This window comes from Trachypithecus francoisi, unplaced genomic scaffold (genome assembly GCF_009764315.1).
Source record: "Trachypithecus francoisi isolate TF-2019V2 unplaced genomic scaffold, Tfra_2.0 Lachesis_group11, whole genome shotgun sequence".
Classification (NCBI taxonomy): Eukaryota; Metazoa; Chordata; class Mammalia; order Primates; family Cercopithecidae; genus Trachypithecus; species Trachypithecus francoisi.
Window position 1 is genome coordinate 109,570,164 of NW_022681456.1, and position 15,621 is coordinate 109,585,784.

General features: G+C 35.6%; 1 protein-coding gene across 1 annotated transcript in view; it reads left to right on the forward strand.

The window, feature by feature from the left end:
• ABCC9 (ATP binding cassette subfamily C member 9) overlaps positions 1 to 15,018 on the forward strand; it is a 152,504-nt gene extending 137,486 nt beyond the window's left edge. Inside the window, 4 exon segments of the mRNA XM_033222695.1 lie at positions 2,058 to 2,161; positions 5,738 to 5,871; positions 7,349 to 7,411; positions 12,254 to 15,018. Coding sequence (XP_033078586.1) covers positions 2,058 to 2,161; positions 5,738 to 5,871; positions 7,349 to 7,411; positions 12,254 to 12,391 — 439 coding nt within the window. The 3' untranslated portion in view covers positions 12,392 to 15,018.
• The last annotated feature ends 603 nt before the right edge of the window (positions 15,019 to 15,621 follow it).

Genomic DNA, 15,621 nt, shown 5'->3' on the forward strand with positions numbered 1-15,621 from the left:
ATATTTAGCAAGCATCTGTGTGCCTCGGGATTTAGCCTTTGACTCATAGAAAGGTTTTACTCAGAGTCATTTTTCAGGTCTGAGTGAACTGATATCAAGACAATAAAATCAAATATGCCATCCAACAATTTGGATTTGAAAAGCCTAGAGTTGCTGAGTTAACCTATAAAATTATGTTTCCAGGAGATCTTCATCCCTTTCAGTTTGATTCTATAAAAACCACTTTTTCCTCTATATTTGAGAACGGTGATGCTTGGCAGACTTTTTTAAGGTGTTCTATCTTACAGATATCCAGTCTAACTTGTGTGTCTGGCCTGACCTCAGCAGATATTCTGATTTTGGTTAATCCCTTTACCTACCCCTCCACCCCTTACAACTTTACTTCAGCCGAAATTGCTATGAATAAAGCTGCTACACTCTTCATGCCTGGTTCAGGGTTTCCCACCAAAAAAAAAAAAAAAAAAAAAAAGCGGGGTGGATATCAATCATCTGCTAGCTGCTTTAAATATATTATTTGTTTAAATTCTCCAACCATTTCTCTAGGGTACGTATTTATTATCCCCATTTTACAGATGGGGGTTTTGAAACTCAAAGAAGCTATAACTTAAACCAAGTTCATACACCTAGTAAGCGGAAGAACTGCTATTCCAACTGCAGTTTGTCTGATTCCAAAGTCCATGTTGGCATCTGTATTAGTCTGTTTTCACACTGCTGTAAAGAATGACTTGAGACTGGGTAATTTATAAAGGAAAGAGGTTTAAATGACTCATAGTTCTTCATGGCTGGGGAGGCCTCAGGAAACTTACAATCATGGCAGAAGCCAAAGGGGAAGCTAAGGCACATCTTCTCATGGCGCCAGGAAAGAGGGAGAGTGAAGGGGGAACTGCCACACTTTAAAACCATCGGATCTCATAAGAATCCACTTACTATCATGAGAACAGGATGGGGTAAAATGCCCCTATGATCTAATAACCTCCCACAAGGTCCCTCCCTGGACATGTGAGATTTGGAGCAAAATGATATCAGCATTGTCCCCCAGATCACATCTCTCATTTGATCATATTTTGTTCTATCTTGCTCCTACCCTCCATCTACTTAATTACAAAGAAGTGTTTGCCACCTCCTTTTACTAATTACTCTTCAAAGAAAAAATGTATGTAAGATTACCTAATATTTAGTTATAAAACTACTTTAAAACTTCTGGATGTGTCAAGTAATTTAGCAATACCACAGTGAATTTATATCTCCAAATATATTTATTATGAATACTACTTGATATGGTTTGGCTGTGTCCCCACCAAAACTTCATCTTGAATTGTAGTTCCCATAATCTTCAAGTGTCATGGGAGGGACCCAATAGGAGGTAATTGAATCATGGGGGCAGTTATGCTGTTCTCATAATAATGAGTGAGTTCTCGTGAGATCTGATGATTTTATAAGGAACTTTTCCACTTTGCTTAGCACTTCTCTCTCCTGCCACCATGTGAAGAAGGACATGTTTGCTTCCCCTTCTACCATGATTGTAAGTTTCCTGAGACCTCCCTAGCCCTGCAGAACTGTGAGTCAATTAAACCTCTTTTCTTTATAAATTACCTAGTCTCGAGTATGTCCTTATAGCAGCATGAGAATGGACAAGTACACTACTTTTGTTGGTGATGCAGCACAGCTTATCTAAAATAGTGTCATATGTTCCTATAGAGATGTATGTATGTAGCATCAGTCCTGCAGGAATATTTTGCTAGATACTATTTGGGTTATACTAAGCGTCGTTTGGAGCCAATGGATCTAGGTAACAAACTTGGTAATATGATATAATGTATATAAAGTTTTATAATGATATCATCAAGACAATTTTTTATACTATTAAGATCATGCTTTCATTCATCAAGCATGAATTCAGTGCTTGCACTGCTCTGAGCACTGTTCTAGATGCTGAATATACAGCAGTGACCAAAACAAATGAAACTTACATTGTAAGGAAAGAAAAGCAATAAGCAAATATACATAAAAGTTTCTCTATTTTGACTTATTGACTAATTAACTAATTTTTCCCTCAGATTTAATTTAGATCCAGAGTGCAAATGCACAGATGACAGACTCTGGGAAGCCTTAGAAATTGCTCAGCTGAAGAATATGGTCAAATCTCTACCAGGAGGTCTAGGTATATTTTCTAAATAGTATATTTATTTTTTATATATGCCATTAATCCTACATATGTCTACCTACATTTTATGCTATCATCACATAACTTTAGTGTTAAATCCCCTTATATTTAAAATAACATCCTATAAGTCATTAGAATATTTCAAAATCTAATGTTTTTCCATGGGGTACAAGAGGGTGAACCCAATAACAAATTCTGTTCTATGTGACTACTCCAAAATATTACAATTAATACATTTATCTCTGCCATCTTTTCACAATTGGTGGGTACAGGTCATTGTAATGGATGTTTCCCTGTAGTTATTCTTTCTCAGTCAACCTGTCTGATCACCTACCATCAGGAAATGAATAGGAGGATTGCAGGAGCTGTTAGGCTTAAGTTTGGCACCATTTAGGGAAGGGCAATTTTGCCACATTAGTAGCCATTTTCTCTGCTGCCAGGAGGGAAAATTCCTTTTATTTATATAACATAATTTTCTTTGGTTTCTTTATTTAAAACATTTTATTAATTTATTATTTTTCAGCTTTATCCATTTACTGAAAAAGGAATCTTTTTTCTTAGCTAAAAAATAGCCAAGCATTTTTTTAAGTCTTTCAAAACAGTAATCCTTTTGCTCAATTTTATAGACTAAGAGGAGATATTTTTCAGAACATAAAAATCTTTAAAGGAATAGTAATGTTATATCAATGACACAATTTTATCCACATGAACAGACACATTAAAATGTCTTTCAAAGTGGATTTATTAATTGATACCTTGGTCAAAATTTTGAAAGAAAATGTGAGATATATAAATTTGATTAGGTCTGATTTCAAAAATTTTTATTTTATTTTAAACTAAGTTACTTTGTGGTGTTGGTTTTTTTTATATATATATACTTTAAGTTCTAGGGTACATGTGCACAACGTGCAGGTTTGTTACATATGTATACATTTGCCATGTTGGTGTGCTGCACCCATTAACTCATCATTTACGTTAGGTAAATCTCCTAATGCTATCTCTCCCCACTACCCCCTCCCCACAATAGGACCCGGTGTGTGACGTTCCCCTTCCTGTGTCCAAGTGATCTCATTGTTCAGTTCCCACCTATGAGTGAGAACATGCGGTATTTGGTTTTCTGTTCTTGCAATAGTTTGCTGAGAATGATGGTTTCCAGCTGCATCCATGTCCCTACAAAGGACATGAAGTCCTCCCTTTTTATGGTTGCATAATATTCCATGGTGTGTATGTGCCACATTTTCTTTATCCAGTCTGTCACTGATGGACATTTGGGTTGATTCCAAGTCTTTGCTATTGTGAATACTGCCGCAATAAACATATGTGTGCATGTGTCTTTATAGCAGCATGATTTATAATCCTTTGGGTATATCCCCAGTAATGGGATGGCTGGGTCAAATGGTATTTCTAGTTCTAGATCCTTAAAGAATCGCCACACTGTTTTCCACAATGGTTGAACTAGTTTGCAGTCCCACCAACAGTGTAAAGGTGTTTCTATTTCTCCACATCCTCTCCAGCATCTGTTGTTTCCCGATTTTTTAATGATCGCCATTCTAACTGGTGTGAGATGGTATCTCATTGTGGTTTTGATTTGCATTTCTCTGATGGCGAGTGATGATGAGCATTTTTTCATGTGTCTGTTGGCTGCATAAATGTCTTCTTTTGAGAAGTGTCTGTTCATATCCTTTGCCCACTTTTTGATGGGGTTGTTTGTGTTTTAAGATATTGTTTTGTATTGCCTTGAGGCAGTATCAGTTTTAAACACTTGTGTAAAGAACACAACATGTACTCAATCACTGATAAAAATTCATTCCTAGAGGTTGTACAATGTCTGACAAATAAATGATGACAGAATGAAAGAACAATGTGATTATTGAAACCACAGAGTTCATACTATCTTTAACTCATTAAAAGGAACATGTATAATTTTTGACTTCTGCCTCCTTAATATCTTCTAAGAAAACACGAGAAAAGATAATAGTTGATTGATTGATACTCTACATTTAATATATAACATATAGTTGCCAAATTGTGTTATTTGGCATCTAGTTTTTTAAAAATCAACCTACAAAATAAAATTATGTTTATCTGTTAGTTTATTTGACAAGGAAGGCCAACTCAAAAACACTACATTTTATTATTTTAATTAAGTTCCAAAGAGAAAGTATGCCACAACCAAAAATTAAGACAGCATATCTTTAAGGAATGTTTTATTGACTTGCCAGGGTCAGGTTGTGAACGTAATTCCAGAACTCTAGATGAACTTTCCATAATGATTTTTTCTTTTTTTGGGACAAGTTCTCGCTATGTTACCCAGACTTGAGTGCAGTGGCCATTAACAGGCAAGATCATCGCATACTACATCCTCTAATCCCAGGGGTCAAGTGATCCTCCTGAGTAGCTGGGACTATAGGTGCCCCTATGCCTAGCTCCCATAATAGTTTTTTTGATGTCTCCTGTGGAAAGCCCAGCAAGTCTACTTGAGAAATTAATACATGCTTATAAAACTTTCTCTCTTGGCATTTAGAGATCCCCTCTCTCACCATTAATATTTGGAAAGACAGACAATTGCATCTTTCTAGTCCTCTTCATTAACATGAGAGCTGCATGCACCTGTTTAGAATTGTGAGCATAGTGTTTTGGGGTTATGGTACAGCACAGGCAACAGGGGATTGTATTTACATCATGTAACTGATGAATATTGTGCTCGTCATCTTAGTAAAGATGACCAGTTGCTTAATGAAGATTTGGTTCAGGCCAGCTTTAGTGGAAACATTCCTTGTCTCCAGCATCCTCTTATATGTAAATTAGAGTTTGGAGAATACCTATTTTCCAATCATGACAAATTATAAGACTTTGATGCCATTAGAATATAATCAATAGAAATTTTCCCCAGGCCATTAGGAAAAGGTGTTTGAATTCTAATAAAAAAGACATTTGGAAATAGAATTTATCTTAAACTCACAATAGTATAGTTTATGAAATGTAGATGGAAACCAAAAAAAAGAAAAGGATAATGAGGACATATCATTCATTTATCCATACAACAGTGTGTTATTCAGCTCCTGTGTAAGATATCATAGTACTAGGGACATGCTGACAAACAACAACAAGCCCAGTCCTTATCCACTTGGTACTTACAGTTCAGAAAGATGGTAGAATTAAAAGAGAAGTGGAATTAGAGTTGAGAATATTCTGTATCTTATCAAGTTAGCTAAATGTGACTTTGGGCAAGCCATTTCATCTCTCTGGATCTTAGGTAATTATGTTCAGTAATCCCCTTAGAGAATCGTATTAAATAATTAAATAATTTCCAAGGTCTTTCTGTCGTCAGAATGTTTTATATCCTACTATCAGAGGTAATTCACTACCTATTGTCATAAATGAGATGATTTAGGAACATCTTCATTTTCCCAAGCGGAGTTCCTCTTTGTGTTCCAGTCTGAAGTCCTTGCACCAGCACTAAGTGATATCCATCATGCTGTCATACAACGTAATGTGTTTTTCATGATTTTGCCCAAGGAAATTGTTAGTAGCATTTCTTTAGTGAAATCCTTGCTTCTTTCTCTGATTTAGATGCGGTTGTCACTGAAGGTGGGGAGAATTTTAGTGTTGGACAGAGACAGCTATTTTGCCTTGCCAGGGCCTTTGTCCGCAAAAGCAGCATTCTTATTATGGATGAGGCAACAGCTTCCATTGACATGGCCACAGTGAGTGCATTATCTAAGCTTTTAAAATTGACGAATTAGAGAAATGTGCATGAAAATTACAAGTTATTATTTCCTGAATGGGTTCTGAATCCTCAGTACTATTGTTTTGAGAATCTGCTCAATCATCTCCTTGATGAACTGATGATAGCACATTGAGAATTACAATAAATAGGACCTGACATATGGTTTAAAGGCATTCCTATTACCAATAAACATAAAATAAATGTGCCACAACTTTTGGAAAATGTTTCAGAACAGTAAATTTCCAGGGCTTAGTTGATGAGAGGTACTGTACTATATTCAAGTACTATGCCATAAAAGTTCTGAAATGCAGTGTGAAAATCTCTGTTTAATAGAATCTATTGATAACCAACACCACTCATTATTTCCTAAAGCAAGTTGAAGAAGAGTGATTCACTGGGATTAATGATGGCTAGAATTAATAATGGCCTTCTCTATGTGTTTATGGTAAAAAGCCATAAATTTTGCCTTTTGAAATATATTATTTGAAATTGTCAAATGTATCTAAGAAAGATCTGTCCAGAAGGCTGTGCATGAGTAGGTAAAATGTTACGTTAAATCACAAACTGCATATAAGCTAGAAATTAATGTTCTTTTGAAAGTTAGCTTGATATTAAAATTTGACATCAGAAAGGACACATGAGGGTTATCATAAGGGTAATACTGCCTCAACAGAAAAGAGATAGTGTGAATTAAATGATTGAAAGAATTCCTTCACTCTAAAAATTGAACCAAGATTTCCTCTAGGACAGAGATGGAATCTGTACCCAGAACAGCCTTTAAAATATAATTATACAAACCCCCTCTCTACTAAAAAATACAAAAAACTAGCCGGGCGAGGTGGCGGGCGCCTGTAATCCCAGTTACTCGGGAGACTGAGGCAGGAGAATGGCGTAAACCCGGGAGGCGGAGCTTGCAGTGAGCCGAGATCCGGCCACTGCACTCCAGCCTGGGCGACAGAGCGAGACTCCGTCTCAAAAAATATATATATAATTATAACAGTGCTTTGTGGTGGGGATAAAAAGTGTTTCTTCCTAGAATGTTCATTTATGTGTCAAAGTCCAAATTTGTGGCATCAATTTTTAGTTTTTCCCCTTTTCTGACTCAAAGCTTAACATCATTACAGAATTTTGCTGGTTTCGAATACATACTTTCTGTGGTATAACTCAAGTGAGCAGTTTGATACCCATTTAATTTCATTTTCTTCTTTGCGTTTCCTGGACATAAATCTATTACCCACTTACGGCTGATCAGTGACTGACTTTCATTTGTGTTTTGAAGACACGTACAGAATCCAGCATGAACCTGCTGCCGGGGACTGTCCCTTTTTATGACTTCCACAGAAAATGAGGGATTGAGAACGCTCACAAGGCAGTCAGTGGAATATTGTTCTTGGGGTAAAATATTATGATGACAAAGTCATCCAGAGAAAATTTACACTTTTTTTTTTTTTCAGGAGAATATATTGCAAAAAGTAGTAATGACAGCCTTTGCAGACCGGACCGTGGTGACAATAGCTGTAAGTATGAGAAGACAGAGTTGGTACACCTCTTTGGTTTTGGTTCTAACATGTTATCATCTTTACATTTTAGCAAAATATACTTGTGTCGAATTATGTATTTCTCTGCTAATGTTTCCGTATCTGTGCAAAAAAAGAAAAAAAAAATACGAAGATGTTTTGAAAGCATTGTTCTTTCCCAAACTGTCTGCTCTACCTAACTGACTTCTTTAAGTGACAATGATAGGACATTGTAAATCTAAGGATTCCAGCAGGTCATGGCCTCTGCTTGTTTACCAGATAAAATGGTAGTTCATATAGAATAATTATCTTTTCTATAACCTGATGGTCTGATGAGCAGTTTCAGAAAGAAAATTCCTAAATTGGATCGCTTATTCTGCTACTATCTATACCTAATTTCTATGTTTCCATTCATTAATCTATTAAAAAATAGACAATGAGATATCTCACAGTAAGGGCAGGTAATTTTCTCTATTTTAGATTGCACCAATCAAATAGAAGAAGTGCTTAAATATTTGTAATTCACGTTATAGCTAACTTACAATAGTCCATAGTTTTGTCTTTTCCTCTTTGCAAGGGGATTCTTGCTCATACTTAGTCTTACTGCTTAATAAAAACTATTTTTTTAATGAGTCACTTGGACATTTATTCTTCTGCTGATTCTCTTCTCTTCTATTTTTCTCTCCAGCACCGTGTCTCTTCTATTTTGGATGCAGGCCTTGTTTTAGTCTTTTCTGAGGGTATTTTAGTGGAGTGTGATACTGCTCCAAATTTACTCGCCCACAAGAATGGCCTCTTTTCCACTTTGGTGATGACCAACAAGTAGACCATCATGATCTATTGCGCCAAGTCTGTCATTCTCCGGTAGTTATCTTGGCAGTATCCCCTCAGTAAGGCATGGCTAATGCTGTGAATAAATGGGAGGGCTGGGATGAGGGAACTAACTGCAGGATATTATTACAAAATCAGCTCAACCAAGTGCTTTCGTCATGCTCAGTACCGAATGGAGTTCATGCATGTGTTTTCAAATATATACATGCAAAAGAGAGTATTTACGAAGCCTATGAACTGAATTTACCTCTTATTCTAAGGACCAATTTCACTAGTCCTTGGGGATGTTTTGTAAGCATCCATAAAAATACCATCCACATTTCTTACCTGCCCTGGAGAATGCATTGTTTCATGTAAATAGTTACTTGAGTTTCACTCGTGAGTAACGAGAGTGGTGTATGGAGTGCTTGCTATGCTTCTACTTTCTTAGATGATGCATGGGAGAAACAGAACCCTTTGGAGTGCAGCTTTTTTCAAGATGACAGGAAATGATGTTGCATCAGGGCCTACTTCCTGCAAACTGCCTAAGTAAAGAAAAATCTACTTTCTCGAATTTTTCCAGTGAACTTTGTGGTTCCTCTTTCCTGGAGGAGAGTCACCCAATTAACTCATTGATATTAAGGTGTGAATGATTTAAGGGGTAGAATTGGTTAACGTTAAAAATAATTATTCAGTATTTTCAAGAATTTCCTTACTGGAAAAAGGTAGGGAGATATTTTGGAAGAGAAATAACTTCCTGCTGCCCCAAAATGGGTGGAGAGAGGGAGAGAAAAGAGACCATTGCCTATTCAAAAGATGAATTTTTCCTACTTTGCATGAAGCATGGCATTGTTGGATGGTTCTGTTTAGTCTATATGTGGAAGATTACTTGAGCAAAATTTGTATGTTTAACAAAATGTTAGGTTTCCTAATTAGGTTACCTCTTACCTAATTTCTCCTACATTCACTAAATACTTTTCTATAGACTTATATTTCTTTCACTCATTCTTCATTTCAAAACCACTCATGTGAAGGTGGCCGCTAGGATACCTAGAATTCCGTGCTCCCAACCGCCCCTAATACACATGAAGCTGTCAAGGAAGAATCACTGTAAGATTTTGTAGAGGACCAACTCCTCATAACAGGCCCACAAAAGGGAGAGCACCACCATGCTTGTGGTAGACTGCTTGTAGAATTAACTAAAACTCTTAAAATCAACTGTTTTTCCTTCCCTGCCTAAGAGCTTATTACTTTGGTAGCTGCCACTAAAATTGTGGAATGCCTTAAAAAGATAATTTTCTCCAGCTTCTAAAAGGAAGCACTCACACACCAAAATAGTCCATGGTATTTATTTCTAAAAGTGATTACACCATTAATTTATCTGGAACATTTTGAAAATTTTATCAACACGATTACAATTGACATCACACTTTGTCAAGGAACAATTATTTGAACTAATGGAATAAAAACCAACTATATTTATTTCTGTTGGTCAAGATTTTTCAATGTTTTTATTTTTATTTTCTTCTAGTAAATATTATTTTAGAATATCAATGCAATGTTTATAATATTACATTTATGGGTTTAGAGGCCATATTCTTTTTTTAGACATCCATGATACGACTATTGAAGAGCTTATATTTTTCTGGAGGGAAAACGCACAGCAGATATTATTGGATAGCTTGTTAAGTTTCTTTTTCTAAACACATGGGTGTGCAAATGGCTCTGGGCCTTTCTCAAAGATAAATAAATGTTAGCCTCCAAAATCTTGTTAATTCCTCAGTGTATTAGGTTGGTGCAAAAGTAATCGTGGTCTTTGACATGAAAAGTAATGGCAAAGACCACGATTACTTTTGCACCAACCTAATACATCATTTGTTACCAATATTCAGCAAATGATAGGCTTGTCATGGGTGTTGAAAACTGGCACATGTTCTAAGCTGGCATCATTATCACATTCCATATATGTTTTCTTTTCCCTTCGAGTCATGAGCCACAACTATAACTGCTGACTTTTCTGCAAGCATAAACACTGAACCCACCCCACCTACATGGCCCAGGGCAGAATGTACGCTCTCAACTCTGGGGATGGTTTTAGGTAGGACTTTGGATTGTTCAGAGAAGCACTTTGGAAGACTGTGTATCAGCTAAACAGATGGCATTTCTAGGTTTAGAACTCTGGACAGGGACTCCCATCAGCACACTAATATTTTGACCTGCATAGTTCAGGTTCAGTATGGTAGTCCCTGGTCACATGTGGCTATTAGTTGAAATGTAGATAGTTCGAACTGAGGAGTGTCATAAGTGTAAAATATATACTGGATTTCAAAGACTTAATACTAATAGAAGCATGTAAAAGTTCTCATGAATCATTTTTATGTTGGTTACATATTGAAATGACAACATCTGAATAGATTGGGTTAAAATGTATTAAAGTTGCTTTCATTTGTTTATTTCTACTTTGAAAATGTAGCTCCTGGGCCGGGCGCGGTGGCTCAAGCCTGTAATCCCAGCACTTTGGGAGGCCGAGACGGGCGGATCACGAGGTCAGGAGATCGAGACCATCCTGGCTAACACGGTGAAACCCCGTCTCTACTTAAAAAATACAAAAAACTAGCCAGGCGACGTGGCGGGCGCCTGTAGTCCCAGCTACTCGGGAGGCTGAGGCAGGAGAATGGCGTAAACCCGGGAGGCGGAGCTTGCAGTGAGCTGAGATCCGGCCACTGCGCTCTAGCCTGGGCGACAGAGCGAGACTCCGTCTCAAAAAAAAAAAAAAAAAGAAAAGAAAATGTAGCTCCTAGAAAATTTAAAATTACATGTGGCTCCCATTATATTTCTATTGAACAATACTGATCTTAGCAAAAGTAAAAGCCCATCACACAGATTTTTCCTTTCTAATTTATAAACATAAAAAATAATAGTAGTTGACATTTATTATTTGTTTGTATATGTCAGACAAAGTGCTGAATTTTTTTACATGAATTATCTCATTTGAACCTTATCACCCTTCTCTGAGGCAGGTACTATTACCATAATTTTACAGATGTGAAACTGGAACTATACGATGTTAAGTATATTGCTCAAGATTGCACAACTAACAGGTGGTAAAGCCAAAATACACAAGGCCCGTTTATCTTCAGAGCCTGTTCTCTTAACCACAACACTGACATGGCAGGTGAATGCTCCTCTAAGGTATCAGAGAGCCTTATGAAACAGTTAGATGATGGGATGGAAATAGCTCACATTTTGAAACTGGTAAACCTAATTTTCATACTGGTTCTGCTACTTATTATCTATGTGATCTCCTGATTTTGCTTTATCTCTGTGAATGGTCTCCCCTATAAAGTGGAGAGAGATAACACCCACAGCTGAGGAATGTTCTAATGATTCACAAGAATGTGTGTGGAGCACTTAATAGATGGCATACGCTCAGAAAGTGGTTGCTTTTATCATTGTTAGTTACTAATTAATCCAAAGGGCATCGCGTGGAGAGGAGTGGGTCAGTGGCAGTGATCTCCAAAGACAGACTGCATGTCTAAAGGCCTGGATAATCCATTCTATTACTGCATGCCAGAATGGACTTCCCCAAATTGTCATCCCGGAACTAAACCACTTTCCAGGGTTCTTCAAATTGTGTTATAGCCCAAAGAATTAGTGACTCTACACAAGAGATAATTATTGTTGACATTATAACCCAACGGGTTTGCAATGACCTCTCTTAATTTAATTACTCAATAAACATTTTTACCCTACTTAAACTGAAGGTTTCATGAAATGATGATGCTGATATATTAGCTACACTCAAGTTAGTACAGCCCATAGAAAACCCAGCCATGTTGGCCATTGCTTAAAAGTATGTAAATAAATGATAATTTAAATAAGGACAAAAGGGGAGGTGTCTGTGATCCCTACATCTCGTCACTCACCAAGATAAACAAATATCCCAGAATAATTCGTGAAATATACATATTCCATTGTTTTGGCTTGTGCCCTGAAATGTATAACAAATACATGTATTCTTTCCACTCACAGCATCGCGTACACACTATTCTGACGGCAGACCTGGTTATTGTGATGAAGCGCGGAAATATTTTAGAATATGACACTCCAGAAAGCCTCTTGGCTCGGGAAGATGGAGTATTTGCTTCTTTTGTTCGTGCAGACATGTGAAGGAGTGTCTTAAAACAATACATGTATTTAAAATAATGCAGTCATAACCTAATTAACGTTAATGGATCATCAGCTTGACCTCTGTAAAGTGGCATCTTAAACTTTTACAGATTTTTGCACAAGAAGTTGACATTCATTTTTCCTGTTTTTTAAAACAGTTTTTCAAGGTATTATTGCATAATATGTTCATTATTGATGTTTTTATAGTGATCAAGCCACTCTACCTTTAAAAATAACTAGGTTGTATTAAAACATGTAAGCTACTTTAAGTGGTAAATCAATAGCTAAAGTTTTCTCATAACTTTAAGTCTGGTAAATATCTCTCAGGCATGGAAGTTTCAATGAGTAATCAGTAGTACTATACTCTTGTTTGTAAGAATATAGTTTCCTTATTGTTTGAGTCTCTAGCGGTTATTGGAAGAGAATAAAAAAGGACATGTTTTCTAATGAACTCTCAAACTCAGTATCTACTTTATGAGAATTTATTATGCATATTGCTTGTAAGCAAGTTATTGTATTCATTAACATTAGTAATACCTATTTTTCTTAGAAGCCTTTTTTTTTCCCTCTTGTTTCTTGTCACCAAGAAGTTATCACATTTATACTTATTCTATACAGCCAAAGCCTTAGCCAGAAAGATCATGAAGAGTTTGGATACTTTAAAAACTATACTCAAATTTTCATTTTTTCCTGTCCTGTAAAGAGAGAATTCTTAAAATATCAGTCATACTGTGCCTTTTCCAGACTGAAGTTCAAAGAGTGATTACGTCCAATCTTTCAGTGGCAGGCCAGCTAAACTTTCTATAGTTTAACGATTAGCTCTGGTTATGATCTTGAGCCCTAACATGCCACATTACCCAAGATTTACACAGACAAGTGACTTCATTTGGCACTGCTAATAATGGCAGGTGAACATTCCTCTCAGGTGTCAGATATTTCATATGAAAAAGTCCAATGGCAGGCTGGAAATATCTTAGACTTTGAATTTATATATATAACAAATATCTATTTCTAGCTGGAAAAATTTACCTCTTCTAGACACCCAATGGTATCACACATGATCATTTGCTCCTGCTCTAATTTTAATGTACATATAAAAAATACCAAAAATGTTATTATAATTTTAATGAGCATGTAAACAGTGTATCAAAAAATGATGGGATATTAGTATTAGGTTTGCTTAAATGAAAATTAATAAATTCAGAAATACTGAAAATTACTTTCATTGTCATGTGAGCAACCAGTTTCTACCATTCTGTGCTCGTCCAGTGTCAATATCATTGATTTCATTTTCATATGAAGATCCGAATGCATTGTAAGATTGTGAAGACTTATAAAATTGATGAATTAAGAGAAATTATGCTGCTTTCCTATAGTTATTGTGTTCTGTTTATTGTATGGGGTATTCGCTCTTGGAAAATCTGTAATAGTTGTGTATCCAGAATATGTGTCCTCGCCTGAATATTGAATCTTTATATTTACAAAAAATAAGGTCCACAGGGATGGACAAAAATGGTCCGTGATATTTAGTTTAAATTGTAACCTTTTGTTGTGTTTAGAAAACTTCATTGGAAGAAAATAACCTTGTTTTCCTAAAGCTAAACAGAATAGAATTGGTACTTATTAATTACGTCTTGAAAATATATTCTAAAAATTCAACCACTCTCCTGAAATGTTTGGCATTTAAATATTTTGTAGGGCTGAATATGCATATTGCTTGTTAGCAAGTTATAATTCATTCTCATAGAGAAATGGTTTTTTACCCATGGAAGTAATCTTTTAATGATATTTTCTAAGTATATTGCTGTACAAGCAACATCAGTAGAAGCCTATCTAGTTACACTAAACTAAAGATCACATTTACCATTCTTACAGCCAAGTGGTTGCTGGTCCCATCATAACTTTTAGTTACTTAAGTCGAGTAAATGTCTAATTGTTTACAAAACTAAATTGACTAAATAAGGTCAAGGATAATGTTTTTCATTGATTAACCACTTATTCTACATATTATCTATTGAATATAAAAAGATTCATCTTGAAATAATATTTGACTACATAGGTACATATCTGTAAAAGATGACCACCTTAACTAAATCAGATTTTACATTTATAAATTTTATATTTAATTAGTCAAATCAATTTTTAAATCATAATTTCTTAATACTTATAAGAAGCAATAAATGCATAAAGCATTATATTAAAATACCAGGGTTACTTATGTCATTGACGGGGAAAAGACTTTGTATAAACAATTGTGCACCATCTGTTTTTATACTCTTACTCATGATCCATTTAAAAGTCTACTCAGTTCTAGATTAGATACCAGAAGACCCTCTAAGTAACTGATACCTGAGATTCGGGACCATGTCTTGTTTGCCATTGTGCCCTTGGAATTTAATACAAGTGCCTAACCCACAGTAGGGCTGATTGATTCACTGATTAGTTTTACTTTCATGTGCCTATAACTATAGGTTATTCTCTTTCCTTTTCTGTGTTGTGTTTATTCTGTTTATTCTCTACAATATATAAAATGTATTTGTTCTCTACAATAAATGTGTTTATTCTCTACAATATATAAAAACATATTGGACTACTATTATAATAAATTACTCTTCTATTTGCTTAAAGAGGGTGATTACTTTTTCACTTAACGTTCCACTGAGCAGCAACCAGGACTGGTCAATAGATGGAAATCACCAACAATTTAGAGACAATACCTAGCCCTGCTTTGACAATCCTGTTTCACATTTGCCAGAGTCATACACTTTCTTACTTTTGTATATAGGCTCCAGAGAAGTTTCCATTAAGTGAAACAGCTATATTAATTTTTTAAATATATCTTTATTTAAATAATCAGATGTCTGGACTTTATCCCAAGGTTTATTGATCAATTTTTAGGGTTGTCTTCCAATATATCTTTTATCATTTATTTTGTAACACATTCTTTGAAGGTCTGTGATTTATAGTGCTATGATAATTCCCTTATTGACTCATTATTCAAAGTTAGATGCAGTCTTCTAATCTTAGCCATTCGGCATAAGAATCAATAGCCAAGGGGATGTATCCTATACCTTATGTTTAATTTGTTCTTTAGTAACTACATATGATGTATATCAGACTATCTCAAGTATTAACAGGATTCACCTGGACCAAATTCTCCAGTGAAAGAGCTTGTATCGATACTTCTAGTAAGTGCTGCCAAATGATATTCATAATTAACCAAGTTTGGG